At 39.8% G+C, this 23,589-nt stretch overlaps 4 protein-coding genes across 9 annotated transcripts; 3 read left to right on the forward strand and 1 right to left on the reverse strand.

Annotated features, from left to right (window-relative positions):
- Nucleotides 1–1,176: 1,176 nt before the first annotated feature.
- On the reverse strand, nt 1,177–10,308 carry tdg.2 (thymine DNA glycosylase, tandem duplicate 2). Of its 5 annotated transcripts, none has more exons than XM_061036074.1 (11): nt 10,137–10,244; nt 9,815–9,882; nt 7,915–8,270; nt 6,433–6,632; nt 6,155–6,224; nt 3,974–4,109; nt 3,154–3,236; nt 2,947–3,041; nt 2,689–2,860; nt 2,349–2,504; nt 1,177–1,579 (listed from the first exon to the last, which is right to left on the reverse strand). In XM_061036074.1, the coding sequence occupies exons 2-10, from the start codon at nt 9,868–9,870 to the stop codon at nt 2,398–2,400; spliced, it is 1,275 nt and encodes a 424-aa protein (XP_060892057.1). In that variant the 5' UTR covers nt 9,871–9,882; nt 10,137–10,244; the 3' UTR covers nt 1,177–1,579; nt 2,349–2,397. The 5 variants fall into 5 exon arrangements, with proteins under 5 accessions (XP_060892057.1, XP_060892058.1, XP_060892059.1 ...); XM_061036075.1 differs by having other exon boundaries at nt 10,146–10,230; XM_061036076.1 differs by lacking the exon at nt 9,815–9,882 and having other exon boundaries at nt 10,137–10,308.
- Nucleotides 10,309–10,923: 615 nt separating this feature from the next.
- Nucleotides 10,924–12,443, forward strand: LOC132972928 (ubiquinol-cytochrome-c reductase complex assembly factor 6). Its single transcript, XM_061036079.1, has 3 exons — nt 10,924–11,075; nt 11,596–11,722; nt 11,819–12,443. The coding sequence occupies exons 2-3, from the start codon at nt 11,615–11,617 to the stop codon at nt 11,936–11,938; spliced, it is 228 nt and encodes a 75-aa protein (XP_060892062.1). The 5' UTR covers nt 10,924–11,075; nt 11,596–11,614; the 3' UTR covers nt 11,939–12,443.
- A 138-nt stretch (nt 12,444–12,581) lies between these two features.
- Nucleotides 12,582–14,950, forward strand: si:dkey-42p14.3 (EF-hand calcium-binding domain-containing protein 10). The gene is made up of 4 exons (XM_061036078.1): nt 12,582–13,071; nt 13,644–13,808; nt 14,137–14,227; nt 14,314–14,950. The coding sequence occupies exons 1-4, from the start codon at nt 12,969–12,971 to the stop codon at nt 14,351–14,353; spliced, it is 399 nt and encodes a 132-aa protein (XP_060892061.1). The 5' UTR covers nt 12,582–12,968; the 3' UTR covers nt 14,354–14,950.
- An 83-nt stretch (nt 14,951–15,033) lies between these two features.
- On the forward strand, nt 15,034–23,336 carry samm50 (SAMM50 sorting and assembly machinery component). Of its 2 annotated transcripts, none has more exons than XM_061036082.1 (15): nt 15,034–15,194; nt 15,974–16,084; nt 16,184–16,285; nt 16,394–16,481; nt 16,582–16,688; nt 17,025–17,155; nt 17,519–17,606; nt 18,170–18,298; nt 19,026–19,097; nt 19,184–19,270; nt 20,719–20,789; nt 21,884–21,951; nt 22,044–22,190; nt 22,376–22,517; nt 23,155–23,336. In XM_061036082.1, the coding sequence occupies exons 1-15, from the start codon at nt 15,174–15,176 to the stop codon at nt 23,198–23,200; spliced, it is 1,410 nt and encodes a 469-aa protein (XP_060892065.1). In that variant the 5' UTR covers nt 15,034–15,173; the 3' UTR covers nt 23,201–23,336. The 2 variants fall into 2 exon arrangements, with proteins under 2 accessions (XP_060892065.1, XP_060892064.1); XM_061036081.1 differs by having other exon boundaries at nt 21,884–21,950; nt 22,034–22,190.
- The last annotated feature ends 253 nt before the right edge of the window (nt 23,337–23,589 follow it).

The following is a 23,589-nucleotide window of genomic DNA, read 5'->3' on the forward strand; positions in this document are numbered from 1 at the left end:
CGCTAGTCATTTAAAACGAAAAAAGAAACAACGGGCGCCCCCATTTTTCTGCATTGGTACGACCCATTCGACTTTTAAACTCTGTAGTCCTGGGTTTCTATTGGCTGTTGAGACCGCACTATTTAAAGGGTAAATGTTTACATTTTGGAGCAGTTTTTAATAGTGTATTATTTGTTTTTTTCACTACGCTTCTATGTGCTCACTATAACTCTAATTGCTGCACTGATGGCTTCAGTTTTAGAGGTGAATATGAGTCAATTTTGTTAACCTTTATTTTTTCTTTGATTTTAAGTAGAAAATGTACAAAACTGTATGGTATCAGTTGAATCAGGCTCTTAGAGAACAGAGCACATAACACAATAACAAAAAAGAAAAAGAAAATTCATCTTAATTAATATACATTGATTAATAAAGGCAAGGGGGTGTAATGTGTTTATTCTTATAATTCAAAGTCGTCAATCATGTGAAGTAGTGTTTTTGCAAGACCCAACACAATTCTCGATAATGAACTGGTATAATGTTTAACTGTAATGACTCCGGGTGGATTTCACAGCCCGTCTGGGTGGGGTTTCCAGGGCCGTGCCCGAAACAGACAGAGCAAACTGTGAGCCTAAATTAATTTCAATTAGGCAAGACCAGCAGGTGAATCTGTGTCCGTCGGGAAGAGGACACTTGAAAGTCAGGGACTTCAGGGCTCTACAACATTGAAAGGCACACAGAGCAGACAACATCACTATGCGGTTATTTATATATTCTGTATTTTAATGTCTTATTTTTGCTTAATGTCATATTTCTCTATTTCTTTTTATATATATTTTTTTATCTTCTCTGTGATTTTTTATTGATCTTGAAATATACTTGACCTGACTTTCAACATACTTCAGGGATGTAGTTTCTGGTCGAAACGTTGTGATGAATTAGAACTTTTTGTGGCATTTGAGCAAGTGTTCTGGCCAATCTTCTTCCTCAGTCTGCAGCTATGCGCTTAGTAACACTATGCAGCGCTGTATTAAAGACCATTAGTCTAGAAGTGAGATAAACATCAAATAACCAGATTTTCCTTCACTTGTAATAGCGCTTTGAAAATCTCCAGACACTAATCACTACATTTTCTGTGTGTAAAGATGTACAGACCATTACAGCTCCACATGAATAAACTTACACAGTAGAACAACATCCTGTTTGAGAAGAGATTTAATGACTCTGTAATTACAAATTAGAAATTCCAGAGTAAAATTACCTTTTTTACAGCTGATAAATCATAAAATGTTATTCTTTGAAAAATACAAAAATAAGTCACTGGACACACATACAGTACAAAATGCAATAAATAGTGATAGAAAATAACACCAAAAACATGCACAGTCTGTTTGAGAGTTAGAAAATGTAACCGATGTGGGGACTTTCTCCCTTGTGCGTCACATTGTGATGTCTTATTTATTTCCTCTTCTTTTTTTCTGTGTTGTCAGCAGAGGGCCTACCATCGTTGATGCATCATGCTACGAGTACAGCTGATATCTGTGGAGCCAACATGTCCAGCTGTAGGGGTTTTATGTCATGGCATCCGCTACATCCATATCTGCAAGATAAGAAAATATAAAGATGAACGGTGCTGCTAGGGGAGACTATGGATTAGTCATTTAGCCATTTAAAAGTCGACTGTGGCTCAGTTGGTAGAGTTGGTCGTCTCTCAACCGGAAGGTCGGGGTTTGATTCCCAGCTCCTGCAGCTACATGTCCGGAGTTTTCTTGGGCAAGACACTTAACCCAAATTGTTCCTGCTGCTTCGTCCATGGCGTATGAATGTTTGTGAATGGGATTAATTACTTCTGATGGTCACTTTACATAGCAATGTCTACCATCAGTGTGTGAATGTGTAGGTGTGACATAGTAGTCAGAAGACAACCAAAATATTGTATGTAATTCACTGCAAACTGTGTAAAAGGTACCATGTTGAAACAAATAAACAGGTTTCATTCAGGGCAATGGGTACTTCTTTTTATTTTGATTTAACCTTTTTTTAACCAGGAGAAAAACTTGTTGCGATTTTAAATCTCTTTTTCCAAGAGCCGAAACAGGCAGCAGCACAGGTGACAAAGTTTCCTACAAACAAGTGGCAGCCATATTTATAGAATATATGACACATCTATACATTGAAATAACAAGTAAAACAGCAGATATTTGTAAGTCATTTAACATCTGCTTAAAAGCGTCCAATGCGGTCATTATCCACTGTTATACATCATGCACCCAGAAACTGCTGTTTGTTTTGTTTAGAAATATAAAAAGTAGTGACATTTCATCTTCATCTATTAAGATTAAAAGATGTCCACATGGAAACTGCCCTACCTGTCTTTTCAGCAGACAGGCCTGTTGTTTCCCATCTCCTCCGACTCTTCTAGTTGAAGGAGCTGCTGCTTTGACTTGAATCGTTGTTCAGCCGACCACAGCTCTCATACTCTGGATCCACCTGCTCTTCTTTGATTGCCATCCTCTTGGCATCCTCTGCAGGACGAACACAACAGTAAGATCTTCAGTTAAAACTAAATACGATCATGAAATTGACTTAAACATTCCTGGTGTTTGTATTAGAAAGACAAAAAAAAGACTGTTTATGTTTATATCTAAGCAAGCCACAAAACAAACTGCAGAGTAAACTGATATTTCGTCTATGAACTGCTCTGTTTACCTTTAGCCAGCTGCAGATCGAACGAGTACTGCGTCTCTTTAACCTCAATGCTCGGAGCGATGCCCTTCATTTGGTCTCGCAGCTCCTTCAGCTTGATGTAGAAATGGACTTTATCCTGTGCACGAGGAAACTGTGCACAACGGGGACTCGAAGACGGCATCAAGTAGCACACCTAGGTGATGGAAAATATGCCATGAGGATTGTTACATGTGCTGTTTAACATATTTTTAAAGATATATAGGACCGTTGTGAACGTACTGTCTCCGTTTCTGGGATTTTGTAGGGCTGCAGACCAAACTCAAGATTCTTTGCCTTCACACCGAATGTTTCCTTGCAGAAGATTTCATAAATACCTGACAAGATAAACAAATAATAATAAACTGTTAAACTAATCCAATGCTTCGAGGTAAAACAGCTACATCTAAAGAATGACGTAAAGGGGTTAATGTGTTGTTGTTTTGTTACCTTTTCCATTAAATGCTGCTATCAATGGCTTGTATTTCTGCAGCTTTTCCAGTAATTGTTTTCCTCCTTCGCGAATCTCCTTACTAGGACAGAAAAACAGAAACATATGATCCATGAGCTTCTCAAAGGACACATCAAACTATGGTGATTTAAGAAGTTAGCTCACCTAAATCTTAATTTCCTATTGCTTTAAAGGTCACATATTATGCAGAAACCACTTCTGTTTTTCTAACACTAACATGTGTCCCTAGTCTGTCTACAAACCCCCCAATGATGAGAATAGTCCATCCTCTCCGTCTTTTGCCTGCTCCACTTTTCAGAAAATGTGTGCTCAAAAAGGCTGTTTGGAGATTTTCCCTTCATGACATCACAAAGGGCAGTAACCCCTCCCCCAGATGGGTGACACTCCCACAGCTAGGTGTTTGTTCTGCCCTCTGAGTCTGCCTTCTCACCATAAACAATAGGACATGGAGCGAGAAAGCCCGAGTACACCCAAGACCTTCCAGAGAGGGGGCGTGGTCAGACACAGCTCATTTACATATTTAAAGGTACAGACACAGAAACAGCCTGTTCTGAGCAGGGCTGAAATAGAGGGGTTTATAGACATGATCAAATACAGGATCAGAGTGAATTTAGAACAGGAAACTTCACACACATGTTTTGTCTGTTTTGTAAACTTGTTAACAAAAAGAGTATAATATGTGACCTTTAACTCTGAATCATTCTGCTAAAATTACTCACTTTTAAAGTAAAAAAACAGTTTTAAATTGAAACTGCATGTCTGTAAATTAAACTAATTGGTGTGTTTTTTAGTTTTCACCTAGAGAGGTCCTTGCTGCCAGGTGTGGTCCTCTCCACCATGTTGGTGAAGCCGATGCTGTAGTTCTCCGGTAGGTTCTGGTCATGCATGTAGTTCAGCTGCTCGTCAGTGAAACCAGAGAGAAACAGACATTTCCCTGGAAAGAGGCGAAGAGATTAAATTATTTATAGCCCAGAAGCTACCCAGAAACACAAATACACCTCTGATCATTAGAGCCAGTCCTGAATTCTGATGTGAAGGACATTTTTCAGTTACTGGGCTTGAATGTAAAGACTGCATTGGTGCTGGAGCCAAAATGGGATTTTTAATTTTTGCCTTTGTTTAACACCTTTAATGAGAAGCAAGGTAACACGGTGTGTAGTTCAGAAACTGAGCACCTGGTGGAGCCTTGGCTTGCTGTGCATGAAGCCAAAGCTCCAGGTAATCAGAGGCAGGTGTGTGAATGAGCTCATATAGCGTCTGACTGCACATGCCTGTCAAAGTGTTAGCATGATTTTGGATTACATTTTGATGTTCTATTTTTCCTATGTGGATGCAGAGGGATATCATTTTGTCTGGATTTTGCTCATAATAGGGAAAAGTGTACATAAAAGGATTCATGTAACAAAATTGGAAGAACATCAGACATGGTTTGTTGCTTTGAGCTCAACAAACTCAAACAGCTTCCCCTGTCACCCCTTTGTGACCTCTTTGACATTATTTCGCCTGTTTTAATTGGTCCCTGCGAAGCCACATATTGTCGGACAATGTCAGAGATTATTCTATGGCATAATTTAGTGACCTTATGGTGAACATGACAAGAAAGCTAAAGGTGTTGGCAAGCAGTAAATGATGTAATTATTGCACAGGACCTATTCAGGTTAAGTTAAAGGAAATGACAGCACCAGTAGCTTTTTTTTTTGTTTTTGGGCTGCCTCCACAGCGTAACAGTAAATGGTGCATAAAACATAACAAATCAGTAAATAATTAAATACGTATAGAGGAGAAATGAACCATCTGCTCACTTCTATTTAGAAACAGTCAGAAACAAGCTAAATATAAGAGCTTGTGAAATCATTGATCACCTTTACTTTAACAATCTCTCAATTTAAAACATGTCTGGGAAAGACCTGAAATGATGATACCTCGAAACGTTTTCCCCATCCTCACAGATTCCCCTTTTACTGACCCCGTTTTTTTTTTTTAACCTTTTTTTCAATTTCGTACCTATCCTATTTAAATGATGTTTGCAATCTGTTTCTCGATGACCCTGATGATGGCCACAAGCAGAAACGCGTCGGCCTAATTGGTTAATACATTTTATCTTCAAACTACAAATGTTGCTGGAATATTTTGACCTCTCCAATGACCCACAGTGTCACACATGCCATGCATGCGGTTGTCTGCTTGTTGCAGTGAAACATTAAAGATGCATCATTAATAAACAGAAGGGTATTTTTTTCAAACCCAAGACACCATTTGTATGGCTGCACCAATACATTAATACGGCATTTAACTTATGTATATTTGCACGGTTTCATAGCAAACTACAATATAGGCTATCCAAAACTCCACTATCGTCTTCTTACACACTCACGCACCCGTGACCACATCACCCCCGTCCTTCATAACCTCCACTGGCTCCCCATCCCCCAGTGTATCCACTCCTCATCATCGCCTACAAAGCCCTCCATAACCTGGCCTCCCCACTACCTGTCTGAGCTCCTCCACCGGTACACTCCCACCCGCACTCTCAGGTCTGCTGATGCAAACCTTCTGCCCTCCCTCCCCCCGCCCCTGCAGAACAAACCATCGGTCCTGGGGGTACAGGGCCTTCTCCACTGCAGCTCACACCCTCTGGAACTCACTCCCAAATAACATCAGAGACCCCCCCCCCCCACTAACTTCCTTCAAGACATCACTAAAAACTCACCTCTTCAACATCACCTACAACCTCTAACCAACTCTATTCTCATCCTCCTTCCTTTACATATTTCTCCCTCTTTTGTTTTGACTGTTTAGTTTTGTTGTTTTTCTTTGTTAAGCATCTTTGAGAATTTGTAAAAACGCTATAACAGTCTAATGCATTATTATTACCACATTTCTGATCAGAATAACAAGCGTTGGTACAGAGGGCACCAACAGAGTAGCGTGAGTTATAAGTGAAAGCTGGTGCAGTGATGAAATTGAATTTCCACGTACAGAAATGGTTTCCTGGGTTTGGGTAATGGTGTCCTTTGTAGGCTGACAATAGTCCTGGGTTAATTCCGATCTGAGGAGAAACATGAAGGCGTTACCATGGCAACAGACATTTTTTGTGTGGGTCTGAAACCACACAACATTGACACAAAGACTGACTGTGTGTTAATCTTTTTACGTTTTTTTTGTAGAACTGGCACAAAAAAAACAAAATAAAAAAAACATAAACTTCCACTTCCAATTATTCAAATTGTTGAATATCCAAATTATTAATGACTCACTATCAGAATGTCCAGATTGTAGGTAATGACGTCCGGCAGCGTCTTGGCCATAACCTCAGCCACAGACATGCCGTTAAAGCGGTTGAGGGCCCTCTTGGCTTTTTTGGCGGCTTCGACCTCATCGTCCTCCTCCTTGATTTTTCCGTCCTCCGACTGGTGCTTCGGAGGCCGGCCTCTCTTCTTTTTCACAGGCGTCACAACTAGGACAGAGAGGACAGAACATGTTGAGGTGTGACAATCTCTGATAAAGAGACAAAAAATCCTGTTGAATCAGGGTTGGGGTCTAGTTGGGTAATTAGAGAAAGATTTCACAGACAAAGATGTAGATATGGGACGAGAGGTGAACAGTTAGGCCTTTACAATATAAGGAAAATGTGCAACGTGCAAAAAGATGATTCCATATTGTGATGACAATAGAAAGTGCAATAAATGAAGATTGAAATGACCACATCAGCTGCTGTACTGTACATTACAGAGCTCATTTCTTTCTGCATGTTGTCTCCTCTGAATCCCAAAATGTGTCCAATTAGCAAAAGTAGTGTTTCTCAGAAAGGTCTCCCTTACACATGTTTTTTCCTGCACTCTTCTCATCGTGCTAGATGACCCTGAAGTAGCCCCAAAATCAACATGAACTAATCTGTGAGTAGCTAGGACTACAAAGGTGTGTACGATAGTCCATGTTTTAAGAGCTCTATTCTGGCTGGTCAAATGTTGGCATGAGGATGTGACTGTGGGATTCTTGCATGTGAAATCATTTTTTTTCCCTATACCTCACGATAAAGCCAGTCTTCAGCTGTGTGTTTGTGATGGTGGGGTGTTGGTAAAGCTCATCTGTAGGAGAGAGATGTGTGAGAGTGGCTTAGGGGAGCAGAGCCAGCGTTAACTGGCACAGGTGATATCAGTTGGCTGATTGCGCTCCTTTTTCAATCTCTGCAGTAGCATGCTGGAGCTGGACAGACAGACACGCGCACACACCGAGCCTGAGCAGCAGGCTGTACTCCTCGCTGGAGGAGCATTTTGTGTCAGACTTCTGGAAGAAGGGGAACTTAATGATTTCTGAAATCACTGGGCGAAGTGATAAAGGATTGTTTATGTTGTTTCATAGTGTGTGTATGTGTGTGTGTGTATGTGTGTGTGAAGAATTAAAGAAAATGAACACCAATTTTCTGTAGCCATGTGTGTCTCTTCTGCTGAAACAGAACCCGGCAGTAGTTCAGTCTGTCGGGACTGGATGGACGCTATACGGTCCAAAGTATGTAAATTGGTCTGGTTGCTGGTGAGAAAGCTGAGTACTGTCTAGGGGCCTTTGAGCAAGGCACCTAACCCCAAACAGCTCAGGAGCGGTCCCTGTGTGAAGCCCCTTCACTCTGACATCTCTGCATAAATGCATAATGTCTTTACCAGTGACTTATGACATTAAAACCAAACGTGAACAACATGCAGAAGTAAACACAACAAGTTTGACTACACTCTCTTCCATACCTTGAGAGGGAGCAGCAGGCTGAGGTTGGTGCTGAACATTTGGTGCCTGCTGTTGGGCTGTTTGTTGATGCTGAGGGTGTTGAAGCTGTGCAGGATGCTGCTGTGAAGGATACTGCTGCTGCTGCTGGTGCTGCTGGTCCCTGACGTTCTGCTGGTAGGCTGACTCCTGGTAGTGATTTGAGGCCGGGGGGTGGCAGTTCTGATAAACAGGTTCCTGGTGAGAGATAATCTGCGGCTCTCGGTGGACAGACAGCTCGGCCATGACGAGCTCGTCGTTGGGACCTTCTGTGTAATAGCCCATGTTGTGATAGGGCATCCCATACTGGGCCTCAGGGTGCTGCTGGCTGGACTGGTACCTGGGAGAGAAAAAAAAAAGAGATGCACGGGGGAGGAAGGAGAATTTAAAAGAGAGGCGTGGAAAAGGAAGGCGCTCAAAAAATGAAAGAGGAGCCGGACACAGCGGGAAAAGAAAGAGTATGCTGGCATTCAATGGGGTGCGTAGAGAAGCGGGTGAAGCAAACTTACAAAGCACAATACTTACAGACATACATGCGCTGACAAACACGTTTGTATTCTTTGCATTTCATCCACTGCATGAGAAGTTACGCTCTGTTTATTACAGGCAAAGCAAACAAGAATGGAATGAAGATATACAAACACTAAAAAAAGGATTCGCAAAAACACTGTGACTGCGATGGACATGAAGCCAACTACAAGTGAAGAGCACCTTCAATAGATGTAATCTACAGATAGGCTGAGTGTCTACGCGGGCGTTGTATGACCCGTGAATCAAGTCATGATGTAGCAACTGCTTTATAGTGGAACACGTCATCACCTTAATCTATTTTACAATTATGTGACGACTAAGACAGATTCTATGCGTTACATTAACGCACACTGGACTTCAGTATTTTCGGTTTATATTGCACAATGTGTGGAGATTTATACTGGAAGTCATTTGCACTGTAAATCATGCACATATCTGCACAACTGTACAGCTCCTACATTGCATCTTTTTTTTTTTGTTCTTTATAATCTATCATATACATTTTTAGATTTTTGTCATATTGTCTTCAACTTCTCTGACAGCAGGAGCACTGCTGTTTTATAGCTTTTCACTATTTTTGCTCTATTGTTTGCTAATTGTTTTTGCACCAAAACACCAAGTCAAATTCCTCCTTGAATGTGCGAATGTACTTGGCATTAAAAATCGATTCTGACTCTGTATTCTTTCAAATGTGTAACAACATGCCTCCTTGTTGTAATTGTAATAATAGTGCGTTATTAAAGGTGCACTATGTAGATGTGGTAGTGAAATTTAAAAGTTAGAGAAATTAAACAATTCTCTGCTATATTTTCTGAACTAAATACATAAACTTTACTCAAAGGAAACAATGGTTCACTAGACCACTGTTTGGAGCTTAAAAGCTACCAAGAGAGTTACGATTTCACTGTTGCAGACCCCTACCATAACACCTCGTGTATTATTTTATCTTCAAACTGTGTTACAGGGAGCACTTTTTCCTCTGAGGACAGTTTGTGTATAGACTTATGAACATATACAACAGAATCTGTACACTTCTCCAACTTTCACACTTCTCTACCAAAACATATTATGCACCTTTAAAAATATGTTTACTCATCTACATTTTTAATGAGAGTATTTCTAATACAAGCCATCAGTCCTGCAGTATTTTAAATCACATTTTGACACCTTATTATCCTCAATAATTGAAGTTGCACTATCACGTATTCTATCCCTAGATATATTTATAAACAGATATGAGTGATGCGTAAAATGCTTTTTTCTATTTTCTCCATGTCATGCATGAAAATGAGGACGTCAAGGAGATAACATAAGAAGTTTCTTATGACCTGCAAACCTCCAGCACCAACTCACCACTGCTGGAAATAATCCGTAGGAGCCGTCAATGAAGTGTACTGGTTTTCTTCCATCTCAACTGTTGACTTATTTAAATACACGATCATTCATGCTGTTGCCAAATGCATTAATACAAATGAAGGATACCAGTTGTGTGTTGGTTGTTGTAGCACATACGGTACATTGTTGGCACAAAGAAGACGGATGAACGCCGCTACATGAAGGTAGAAGCTCCAGCTGACAGTAAGCTAACAACATTAAGAAGACCTAGAGCTGTATTTAAATCGAAAGGGGCTTCTACATCTACGAAACAAAAAGGTATACGAGGAAACTAACATACCTGTCATACATTTTGTTCTTTAGTTTTCAATTACGAAGACGGAGGGCTCGGAATCCTCCCAAAACAAAGACCATTTAAACGCTCAATATTTCGTGTTTCTACGCTTGAATGGAGACTTACTGCCCCTCCTGGTTGGGAGTGATATTGCATAATTCGGATGTTAAACGATCATTCAGGACGCTCAATCTACACTATAAATACCAACAATCTATTAGTACCAACCTCAGCTGCTTTATTTTTTTATTTAAACTAATATAAAACACACTTTATGAATTTATGTAAGTTACCGCCAGGTGGCGACAGCTCCTGTATGAGAGCATGAACCCAAATTTACGCAGTAGAAGAACGTAGCAAACAAAGACATTATATTTATTAAGCGCAATACTCCATATTAAAAACGTGGCCTGCAGAAGGGTAAAAATTGCAAATACTGAGAGAATCATTGTCCCAGAGTCTTCCGGTTTACCAGTTATAGGCTGTAAATAATATACAATTATACACAGTCTATGAAACCAGCCTTTCGAGGGAACAATAGAGCTGATATCATGTTACAAATACTATGTGGCTGGATAGCTTCATTTACAAATGCTAACGTAAAATGCCTGCAGCCAGCCTAAGTCATTAAGAATAAAAAATACGTGTTATTCTTAAATTCAAGCATAAAAACAATTACAATCCACCTGAATACATACGATTATAATGATAACAGCCAAAAACAAGACAACAAATGCATAAACAGACGACGGGAAACACACTTTGCCTAGAGCTATTTATCCTTGAACACGGACAGAGTGAGTGCTCTTACCATTCTAAACGATCTCCGCATTAGCAAACAGCATGACCTGCTTGTGGGTCTCAATGACAGACAGATGGGTTTAAAATGCTGAAAATTAGCTGTTCTTCACGACCATTTCTTTAACCGACTATAAATTAAAGAAGGTAAGGTCTTACTCGCGTCACCTCATGTCAGTAAACGTCTGCTGCTCTTTAACCCATTCATGTTATTCAAACTTTTAGCCCTTGCTAGCAGTCAAAACAGGGCTAACAAATTATGATACAACTAATCTGATGTGTAAGGATATACTTAATAACTGTTAATTTAACATTACTAAAATGAAATCTGGTATTGCATATTCATAATAGCTGTATATTCCGAGACAGGGGGGTCTTGTACTGAGTGTGTTTGATCATAGTGTTCATATGACCCTTGATATAAAGAAGTTATATATATATATATATATATATATATATATATATATGTATATATAACTGTAGTTTGGGGGATTTCAGTGAACAAGATATTTTCATTGAACAATAAGTTTGTTTGTTGTAATGTTTTTTTTTTGCAGCACAACATAAAAAGTCTTAGGATGGCTCTACTTGTTGGGATAACATGCTTCTATGTTTACATATAGCTGGACTGATTTGTTAACTAATTACACAAACTCTGTTTTTCAAGGTCAAGGACTTCTGTGAAGATGCCAGCAGGTGTGTCTTGGCCTCGCTACCTGAGGATGTTGGGTGCCAGTGTACTGGCCATGTTTGCAGGAGCACAGGCCGTCCACCAGTATTACCTGCCTGATTTGGTCAGAGAATATGTTTTTGCTGTGAACTCTGGTTCCTTTAGATGACATGTTGACGTCGATGTTATAAGTTGCTGAAAGGTGTTTTGACTCTTTCAGACTATTCCAGAGGTACCGCCAAAACCAGGAGAGCTTCGGACAGAACTGCGGGGCTACAAAGCCAGAGAAGAAGCTACTGCGATGTTAAAACAGCTTAAAGCAGAAGAAAAAGTGGACTGATGTGGACTTATTCGTCCTCATGGTGATGGACACTTGAATGGACTATATCCAGAATTTGCTAACACAAAGACGCTGCCACGTGTCTGAGAGTAAAGACATATCTGGGACATCTGCAAAAAATGTATTCAAGTGTTGAGTGATTTCTTCTCATCAAACAAAAGGCGTGGAATAAATAGCTGAATCTTTGGCGTCTTGATGCTATGGATTCCACCTGGAACCAGATCTGGAACATCGTCCTCCTTTTTTAAGTCTTTGCAATTTTTAAACTAAGTGATAAAATATGTAGAAGACTTAAAGTAAGCCTTAACAGCACATGGTAACTGCTGACGTCATTCAGTGACTGTATTTCAGTAAGAAGTGTACCGGTTGGTCATTTTTCCCCTCACAGAATATATTATTTGGCATCAAAGTTTTAAGAAAAAATTGGGTTTAGTTTCCAGGTCGCTCTCTAAAGATGAAATATGTTTTTCTTTAATGTATAATAATTAAATACAACTTCAAATCACCCTTTTTGGTTGCACATCTTTCTTACATTCATTCATCAGTAAGTTGTGAAAGTATTTTAAATTTAAACCTATAATGGTGTGCTGGTAGCCTAGTGGTTAGTGCGTGTGCCCCGTGTACAGAGGCCTCCAAGTGCTCGGCCCGGGTTCAAATCTAGAGAGACTATCCACTGTCCTATCGCTAAATAAAGGCATACAAATCCCCAAAGTAAACCTGACTGTAAAGGAAAATGACACCTCTGATGAAATAATTAGTTGCATCCCTACTAGCCAGAAATTAATCAGCATTTATTTAAAAACGAAGAAGAAATATTTTACATTCACATGAGAAAATAATCATCTGAATTAAAGAGGTGATTATCGCTGAATTATATTGATTTTAAATTCGTCAAACTGTATCTTTGTGCAGGTAAAAAAAAAGTGTCCTCACAGGTATTATACGTGCGCGTGCGTGTTTGCTTGCGCCTCAGCTGTTGGCCGTTTACGTATCATAGCAACAAGTTCAAACAAAAAGTGACGTAGAAAAGATGGCGACGCAGCGAGAGAAAGACGCCGCGGATTATCTCCACAAACACAAAATTACGGAGCTCATGGACAACCTGACTAGCATCCTCTTCTTTCATAGACCTGGTTGGAAACTTTTTCATTCATAAAAAACGTAACATCCTCAATATAGAGCTAAAAAAAACAAGCTTTTGCAGCATGTAGCAAACTTGCCAGTTCACAAACGTTAAAGAGAAGAATAAAAATGGTTCAGTAATTGTTCTGTGTGTTGGTATTTTCATAACAATATGAGGATTGTTTTTGTAAATATTAGGATATGTATCCTATCTTAAACATAGTCAGTTATAGGCTATATCCATAAAATGCATTCTGGTTTCCCCCAGTGTGGTATTGATAAAATGTACAATATATTTCTGTTTTCATCCTTGAGTTTCTACAAGCTTTTGTTTATGTTGTTTGTATTGTTTTCCTGAATCTTAATAATCAAATCAAATCAAATTAATTTACAGAGCACATTTAACAACAACCAGAGTCGACCAAAGTGCTGAACAATAACATACAGACAAAATGAACGGATAAAGAAACATATCCATTTCGGTTGCTTCAGATTTTTTCTTGGGTTCACTGATACAGCACTTACAACCAGAAACACGTTATGTTAACTGTAATAGTTGTTCATTTTTGATTCTGTCTTTCAGAAAACCCCAGAGAGTTCCTGGTGGAGCAGCTGAAACAGCTGAAGCTTTCTCAGCAGAGCGGTGTGAAGGGGCCAAATCTGTTCAACAACGCCGACCTGAATGCAATTTTTGGGATCCTGGATCCAGTTGGACGGAAATACATCACTTTAGCCCAATACAAGCAGGGTGAGCACAAAGCATGGACACTATTTGCTCTTTTGGACAGTCAGACAGATACTGAGCACATTTTAATTCTTAGAGGCTGAAAGGAAACTGAACCTCAATACATGGTGGTGCAGTATGATCGCTAGTCCATCTGGCGCCCCTTATTCTTTCTTTCTGTATTAGGAGTTTCAGTCATGATTCACATCTAATTGTAGAAAAGTCTTCACCCGTATGTTCTTTGCGATTGCCAGATTATTACTTCATACAACAAGTAACAAGAGTGTTTTTTTTTCTAGAATAGTGAGACTGTTGACAGCAACAATTACTCATTGAGCCTTTCCCCCCGCAGCTCTGACCACACTGGGAATCAAAGACATTAATGAATGTCCTGAAGGTGTAAATGAAGACAGAATATCACAGGAGACCTTCAAAACAGAAGCGTAAGAGCAGCTCAATCCAAACAGCATCAGAATGCTTCATTTACAGTATTTCAAACTTGCTGATGTCATTTTTGTTGTTGTTTCAGGATTCAAGGCCTGCAGGGATGCTCAGCTACATATATGTGAAGTAATGTTTGATGTGTCCTTCAGCTCATATGTTATTTAATTGAATGTTTTTAATGGAATTGTGCTTATTATTTATCTATGTTTTGTTAAAATAAGCACTTTTCATTTGGTTATTTTTATTAAACTGTTGATGTTAACATGTTGCCATGCTTTAAGAAAATAACACCATGTCAGAGGCTGGGTGTGAATTTTTTTTTAACCTCAAGAATACATGAAAAGTCACACCACAAGTCCTACATGTGTACAGAGAGTTGAAGTTTATTGTGTGAGAAACTTCATTAAAGCCAAAAGCACCTGCTGTATTCTGTTCCTACCACAACGTCCTCATCCCTATTACAGAAAGTATGGGCTTATTGTTGAATGTTGAGTCCATCAACACTGAAGTTAAAACGTGATAAAGTGGTTGTGTCTTTGGATGTTGTGATTATTAATGGTGAGACTTTCGTTATAAAATGTTTTTGATTTAGGATGGGCGACGGCTTGGCCCCAGAAAGTCTTTCCCTTTTCCATTTCCCCCCCTTATGGGCGACCTTGCCTGTGCTTACTTGTTTCTGTGTTGTAGAAAATTGTAAATGTAATGTTTAAATAAAGGTTAAAAAAAAAAAAAAAAACAATTCAAACATTTCTTTCTTATTCTGCAGCGTTGATGTGTTGAATGCGCAGCAGCAGTGGGCGTGGTCCGGAAGTGACATGCGTGGCCGCCTCCTTATACGGAGCCTCGTCGCCTTTCTCCGGTTACTTGTAGGTTAAATTAGTTGGATCTTTTTCCACACAGAAGTTTCGTCCGTCTTTACCGGGACAGCGCCCTGCGGAGCTCAGCATGGGCACCGTCCACGCCCGGGTAAGAGAAAGTCCGGTGAACGCGTTGACGCAGACTTTGACCTCTCTGTGTGTGTTCAGTGAAGAAATGTGACAGAGCAGCTACAGTGCTGGAAAAGGAAAGGCCCACACTGTGCATTCAACAAGATTCAGCCATTCAGCTATGTAGCAAGAAGCTTAATTGAGTCATTTTCCTTCAGTAGAAGGCTTTGAAGTTCCTACTTCACAATGCAGAGTAAACAACAATGTGTGATGTGCATTCTTAGATTCAGGATCTGTGTAATGGGACGCTGGTCTTCCCCCTGCACTCTGTAATCTTTCTGCATGCTGCACACTATGAAAATCTACTGCACGTTACACACAGCAGCCTTGTGATGATTTTATACTTCCTCAAAGCTTGTTCTGATGAATTCTTTGCTTCATCTAAGCCCTTAAGTTGAGCACTGAAACTGCCTTCATGAAGTCAAATCTTTTTATTATCGTAAATATATAGTCCAGACTGACAACGAACAAGGTAATTAAAACATTATGCATTTGACATTTTTCTATAGAAAATTCAGGAAATTGTTGGTGTCTAGTCTGCTTAATTGTTGTGGAGAAAAGTAATAAAATACGACTAGTTTTAGCATTATAACACCTAGAATGTACAATATGTGTGTTGTTGTTACACTATACAAACCTCACATTATGTCACAAGGAATACCATTAAGAAATTGACCTAAATGATATACTTTGATTGCGTGTTCCTTATTAAACCGATGTGATTATAACTTTTATGTTTTCTCATATTGTGTGCCGCAGAGCCTGGACCCGCTGCCCATGCGGGGGCCAGAGCTGGGACTTCAAGCTGACGACATCGAAGCTCCAGAGTTTGAGCAGGAGCCGAAGCAAGAAGTTCTTGAAAACAAGGATGTGAGACTTAAATCTAAAACACAGCCAGAACTCAATGCACAGCTTGTTGTTGTTGTTGGCCCGTTTAAAGAATCCCTGTTTGTCTCTGCTGTATTTCAGGTTGTAGTTCAACGGGTGCACATAGATGGGCTCGGTCGAACCAAAGAGGACCTGCTGTCTTATGAAATCGCAGGAGTTTTCCGGGCCAAGAATTTGGTTGACGTATGTTGATGTTAACACTGCTGCGCTGATTAATGCTCGTTTTATTAATGCTTTTTTTTTTTGTGCCGCTATCACTTAAATCAGCTCATGCTTTGATTTGTTCTGCAGGTGATGAAAAAATCGCATGAAGCTCGACAGAAGCTTCTGCGTCTCGGCATCTTCAGAAAAGTTGAAGTTGTAATCGACACTTCCAGAGGTACTGTCAACCACTGCGTAGTGTTGAATAAAAAACATTGTCATCTTTGAAAATATTCTTGTTTTTAAAATTCCTACATCCTGCGTTCTCCTCTCTGTAGGTGAAGATGCTCTCCCTAACGGCCTCGACGTGACGTTTGAAGTCACTGAGCTGAGGCGGCTGACGGGCAGCTACAACACCATGGTTGGGAACAATGAAGGAAGCATGGTGAGCGCTGACTTCTAGATTTAGGTCCAGTAATAGTGACAGAATACACAGTATAGGGACCAAGGCTAAACTCAAAGCCACTGAGGGGCTATGTAGACGGTGGCTTAGCAATTTGTGTCTGACACTTTAAAACTGGCAAATATGGCTCCAACACACAGGTCAAACAGTTTCTGTGAAGATCTTTACAAATGTTATCTGATATAGCACCTCTTATTACTTTGTGTTTGGACATATTGAGCCAAACTTTCTTCTATAATTTATGTTTTTTTTGATCAGTTACTCATCCTCCTATGACAGAGTAGAAACCTTAATCACTCTTTCTCACTACAATTCCAGGTGCTTGGTTTGAAGTTACCCAATGCTTTAGGTCGGGCGGAGAAAATGACCTTCCAGTTCTCATATGGCACCAAAGAAACCTCCTACGGCCTGTCCTTCTTCAAGCCACAACCAGGACAATTTGAACGCAAGTAAGACGAGAACAGCTTTGTTTGACTGTTTTTAGTACCTGATTCAGGACTACGGACGAAAATTAAGCTATTGTGCTAATACATATCAAGATACCGTAAAACTTCAAATAAAGGCCCATCCCCATTCAAAGCCCAGTCCCTTTTGCTGGCCTGGTGCTGCCATACGTTTCATATAAAGTCAGGTCTCAGTTAGAGGCCGTTTGTATTCAGCATTGAAATAGTTTGCGGATCAAACATGAGGAGAAAAAGTTGCAAGTCACAAAGAAATAAAGATTCAACATCTGTCCAAGAAAAAACATTTTGAAACAATAAAAACCAAGACATGATTTTGATATTTCTTGTTTTCTTTTTTTTCACTTCCAGTATCTCGCTCAACTTATACAAAGTAACCGGTCAGTTTCCATGGAGCTCACTGAGGGAGACGGATCGAGGCGTCTCTGCAGAAATGAGTGTAAGTCATTTTTCTCTATTTGCCTTTTTATTTTGTACAAATTCAAATGTTGTTTGGACAAACACATTTTTTTCTTTGAAGTTATTTTTTGGGGGCTTTTTTGCCTCCATTGGATTGGACAGCTGAAGAGAGACATGAAATGTTGGGGGACAGAGAGGGGGTGACACGCAGCAAAGGGCAGAGGTCGGATTTGAGCCCATGGCCGCTGCCATCAGGACTGTAGCCTCCGTAAATGGGGCAACATATACTCTAGGCCATCCATTGCCCTAAAAACTGTTTTTTGTGTAATTCTCCTGGAGTTCTACTAACATTACGACTGTATTTTAAAATGACTGACAAAATGAGCTGAAAGAATGTTACAGAAAATATTGAATGTTTTAAAGCCTCTTTTTTCAATCAAAACAAAATGTTTGGACTTTTGGTTTTTCATTTATTCATCTTTTATAAAAGGAAAATAAAAACATCCTTCAAATTAAATTATAATACATCACTTCTTTATGTTTTAAGAAGTCAACAGTTACTCTGTTATGTGTGTCTGATTATATCTGATGTACCTCCCACAGTTCCCCGTGTGGAAGACCAGTCAAACCTTAAAGTGGGAGGGAGTGTGGAGAGAGCTGGGATGTCTGGCTCGGACTGCCTCGTTTGCCGTTCGAGAGGAGAGCGGCCATTCCCTCAAGTCCTCACTTTCGGTATTTACCTCATGATTTATATTTAAGGTCATATATTATCCTCATTTTCAGCAGGTTTTAAAGAAGTCCTCCAGAACATGTGTGTGAAGTTTCTTGTTCTAAATCCACTCTGATCCTGTATTTGATCATGTCTATAAACCCCTCTATTTCAACCCTGCTCAGAACAGGCTGTTTCTGTGTCTGTAGCTTTAAATATGTAAATGAGCTGTGTCTGACCACGCCCCCTCTCTGGAAGGGCTTGGGTGGCTCGGTCTTTCTCGCTCCATGTCCTATTGTTTACGGTGAGAAGGCAGACTCAGGGCAGAACAAACACCTAGCTGTGGGAGTGTCACCCACCTGGGGGAGGGGTTACTGCCCTTTGTGATGTCATGAAGGGAAAATCTCCAAACGGCCTGTTTGAGCACACATTTTCTGAAAAGTGGAGTAGGCAGAAGACGGAGAGGATGGACTTTTCTCATCTTGGGGGGTTTGTAGACAGACTAGAGACACATGTTAGTGTTAGAGAAACATGGTGAAGTGGATCTAACCTTTAAATATCTGACTATGGGCTTTGAAATAGCACTTGTTTCCTCATAACTCATGGTAAATGTTATCATGTATTATTTGAATTCTGGGGGATTTCTATTAAGTTCATATTTGAATACCAACTGTAGCAATAATCCAGTATTGAGTAATGATTTTCAACAGATACATTACAGTTTATTTGTTGTTTTTGTTTTTCAAAAAGCATGCTATGGTCATCGACACCAGAAACTCCTCCATCATCCCACGGAGAGGGGGCCTGTTGAAGATCCATCAGGTTTGTAATCTAACACTAAGCCTGAACATTTTTTTTTTTCCAAAGCTTTATAAAAACGATATGACTTGATTGTTGTGGTTTTGCAGGAACTTGCTGGTTACACTGGGGGAGACGCCAGTTTCCTGAAGGAGGACTTTGAGATCCAGCTCAACAAAACACTCTTCTGGGACTCGGTGAGATTCATTCTTATACACTTCAGTCATAAACAAGCAGCAACCAATGGAGGGTGCAAAATCCTCCAGTGTCAAGGGTCCACTTGAGGTTCTATGCAAAAGCACCAAAAGTGACATACACACCACATTCAAAAAAGCTCTTTTTACAGCAGAAATAAACATGTTTACAGCCTGGTAAAAAATCGAAATAGTTGCTGACGTAGCTGACATGATTGACAGGTGGGCGCGTTGTAGCTGTTCGGTTACTTTTTTACAGCAAAAATAATAATAACTTTAATCGTATAGCACTTTTCTAAACAAGGATTTTACAAAGTGCTTTGACACGTGCAGGAGCACAACAAAGCATAAAATCCCAAACAGCAACAAAACACCAGGACAACAAAGCAACCCACGGATGAGACAACCAACCAACAACAACAAGATCCAAAACAAAAACCTGACCAACATCAGAACCAAAACATCATCAGAATTCAGGCAACATAATAATATCTCAGGCAACACAGGCAGCTTAGGGTGAGCCCAAGAGGTCAGAGGATGTAAGAAGATAAATAAGTAATTAAAAGAGATAGATGTGGCTAGACGCTACAATACAACTTAAGAGAAATCTTAAAGAAGATTAAAACGGTAATCAAAATGTTTAGAGCGGGGTATTAGCTATTAGTTGTAATGTAATAAAAGCTGAAACATGAGTTTAATGGAAATAAAGTTATTAGAAAGATAAAAGAGGAAGAGGATACAGTAGGCCCGCACACTTGCTCAAATGCCACAAAAAAGGTTTTTATTAATCACAACATTTCGACCATATATATTTATATATACATTTGTACACCAATAGGCTGAAAGGCGCTAATGGCAGGTGTGGTCAAATATTCAAAATGTCCCAAGGTGAAACACATCTGTAGTGATCACATTCAAATATAACACCAAGAAAAAAAATATACAGGGTAAACATACAAAGGCAACATACATATTGTCAGGGAATCTTGTTTACATACTAATACAAAATACATTGTATAAAAATCATGAACAGCAACAAAGGCGTATCAAAAAGCATACAACATTAACAGTAGTAAACACATCTGATTTGTTTGTTCAATGACAGATGTTCATAATGTTTACATGTTCCAATTTTAGATATATTTTCATTGTTTATACAGTTCTAAGGCCCTGTACCTATTTAAATAGGTTATATTTGAGCAAGTGTGCGGGCCTGTCTTCTTCCTCAGTTTTGCTGTGATGTGTGTATAACTACCTCCTTTTTCTTCATTAGAAGAATAAAAGAAATAAGATGGGCTCAAAGAACCCAATCTCATCAGTACTGATGTTCAGTACAACAACATGAACTTTACTGTGATACTGCTTAAATAATTTGAACCAGCTAATTGGTACTTCATTAATAAATGTGTTGTTTCTGTCATTCTGTTAACTCCTCCCTTCACCTCCTCCAGGTCCTTTCTGCCTCCATGTGGGGCGGTTTACTCCTTCCTATTGGTGACAAGCCAACAAGCATAGCAGACAGGTAGAGTAAGACAGTGCACCATCCTGTTTCCATCATCACAAAGATCTGAGCCCGGATGTCTCAGAGGTTTAATCTGGATTAGAATAAACTGGATTTCAACATCCCACCTGTATCTATTAAGGATCGGCTAATCTATATTACCTCTGTGCTGTTTTTCAAAGAATCAAATACTACCTCAACAAGATTACCTCATTCAGATTACCATGGAGACTACATATCTCGATGTAGGCTTCACGATGTGTAAAGAACGAGATGTACAGTAGCCAACATGAGGACACTTTATGATGGTGTGTTTCATTTGATCTCAGAAGTCAGTAATGCTGAGTAACCGGTCTGATCTGAGAGGTCAGCAGGAACGTCCCCGAGAAGTCGGAATTCTGACTTGGAATCTCAGTAGTCCTAGCTAAAATCCAACATGGCTGCTTCGTGCATCAACAGTTACATTTAAGCTGTAACTGTTGTGTTTATTAGCATCTTAGTCCTCTTTGTGTGTAATTAAAACAGTCACACCGAAAGAATAGTGCAAGTGCTAGCTGTCGACATGTTGTCATGTTGTTTTCACTCGCAAACTAGTTTTCTTTCTACCTTTTCCAAATTGATTCACAAATGTTTATTCAAAGTAGACATGGAGTGGTGCCGGGCGGCTGTGGCTCAGTTGTTAGAGTCGGTCGTCTCTCAGCCAGAAGGTCGGGGGTTCAATCCCCAGCTCCTGCAGCCACATGTTCGATGTGTCCTTGAGCAAGACACTTAACCCCAAATTACTCCCGCTGCTTTGGCGTCTGTGTTTTCCTCTGTATGAATGGGATTAGTTTATACTGATGGACTCTTTATATAGCAGCCTCTAACATCAGTGTGTGAATGTGTAGGTGTGACCTGCGCTGTAAAAGTGCTTTGAGTAGTTAGAAGACTAGAAAAGTGCCACACAAGCTCAAATCCATTTACCATTTTGTAATTTCCTCTTACAACCTCTTTGCCTCTATGTGGTGGAGACTTAAGACACAGTTTGAAAACCTCTGATTCAAAACATAACCAACTGATTTAAAAAAAAAAACTCTGTCCTGTAATTAGTTTTTTTGTCTTTGCTGACCTTTCAGGTTCTACCTCGGCGGCCCCACCAGTATCCGGGGCTTCAGCATGTACAGTATGGGCCCCCAGAGTGAAGGTGAGACATTCACTTGGCTGAGTTGTTCAGTAATCACACTGACGTTTGCTGGTTAATTGAAAAGTTGTGTGCTGGGATTACTGGTATGGCAGGTGACTACTTGGGAGGAGAGGCCTACTGGGCTGGAGGTCTCCACCTCTACACGCCTCTACCCTTCAGACCAGGCCGGGGCGGCTTTGGTGACCTCTTCAGAACACACTTCTTCCTGAACGCAGGAAACCTTTGTAACCTCAACTATGGTGAGTCATTTGGTACAGGGGACCAGTTAAAGGTTTATTTATTATGGTTTTTATTACTCACTTGTACTAAATGTATAGAAAGAATTCTGCTTTAACTGGAGAAGAGGAGCTCAAACTCAAATGTAGGATGTTGCAGGTGGCATTGCTGTCAGTGTGGCTAATCTTATGTGTTTGTTTGCCTTCAGGTGAGGGGCCAAAAGCACATTTAAAGAAGCTGGCAGAATGCATCCGTTGGTCGTATGGACTGGGCATTGTGCTGCGTTTGGGGAACATTGCCAGGCTGGAGCTGAATTACTGCATTCCCATGGGAGTCCAGAGTGGAGACAGGTACGACTGTTTAGAAAAAGTAAAAATAGTTCTTGATTTATCTCCAGAGAAAGTGTTGTGCAAGCTGGCTATGATCTTTTTGAGAAATTCAGATTTTAAAGAAATTTACTGCACATAATTTACTCAGTTACACGCTCTAAACTGTGCTGTTTATCTGGCCCTTGTGGGTGTCATTGCCCAAGGAGACCACACGAGGGTATCAGTGTGCCAACGCTTACCGTTGTCAAATACTGACTTGTTTGTTGTCTCTGATTAATCTCCTTCTGTTGTTTGTTTGTAAATGTCTGCATTATCTAAGTGGACTGTGGAACTGAATTGCCCTCTCGGATAAATAAGTTCTCTAAGTATACTTCATGTCCAAAGGTCCACCTACAAATAATTAATGATTTATTATTTTTTACTTATAGTAGAAAATCATAGACCAAGCTTTTATGTTAAGCCAGTAGAGGAGAATTTTTTCAACTTGTACATGTGTGAAGAGGACCAAAAAAACAGTAAATATTTAAAAAATCCTTAAAATACACATGATAAGATTACACACAAACTCTGAGGGAGCTATTTGAGGAGCCCAGAAATAATCTGATTCTCACCTTGTTTTGCTCCTGTTTTTAACTGATATTTCCCCCTCTCCTCACAGGATATGTGACGGAGTCCAGTTTGGAGCAGGAATCAGATTTCTGTGAAGCCACCTGTCTTGGATCCAGGGCTTCCTTGTGTTTAAACATTCATTTTATGCAAGAATCATTTTATTTGAAGGGGAAACTGCTTGTACAGAATTATTGTTACAACAAACTAGTCCAATAAAAATGTTTGCACTGATGTCGAGTGTTTTTTTTTCTGTCTGTTGGAGGTCTGATACAGTCACACAGTACAAGAGTTCAAACATTACTTAGAATAAATAGCATCTGTTAAGTTAAGTCTTCAAGGAGCCGCAGCCTGCCACAAGAAATATTCAATATTGTACGACCTTGAAATCAAATTCAATACTTCATTACACCCAATATCAAAACTAAACAAATTAATATGCAACAACATGGAACCAACCACACATTTTCTGGTATTGCACAAAGAT

This window comes from Labrus mixtus, chromosome 4 (assembly GCF_963584025.1).
Source record: "Labrus mixtus chromosome 4, fLabMix1.1, whole genome shotgun sequence".
In the NCBI taxonomy this organism is placed as follows: domain Eukaryota; kingdom Metazoa; phylum Chordata; class Actinopteri; order Labriformes; family Labridae; genus Labrus; species Labrus mixtus.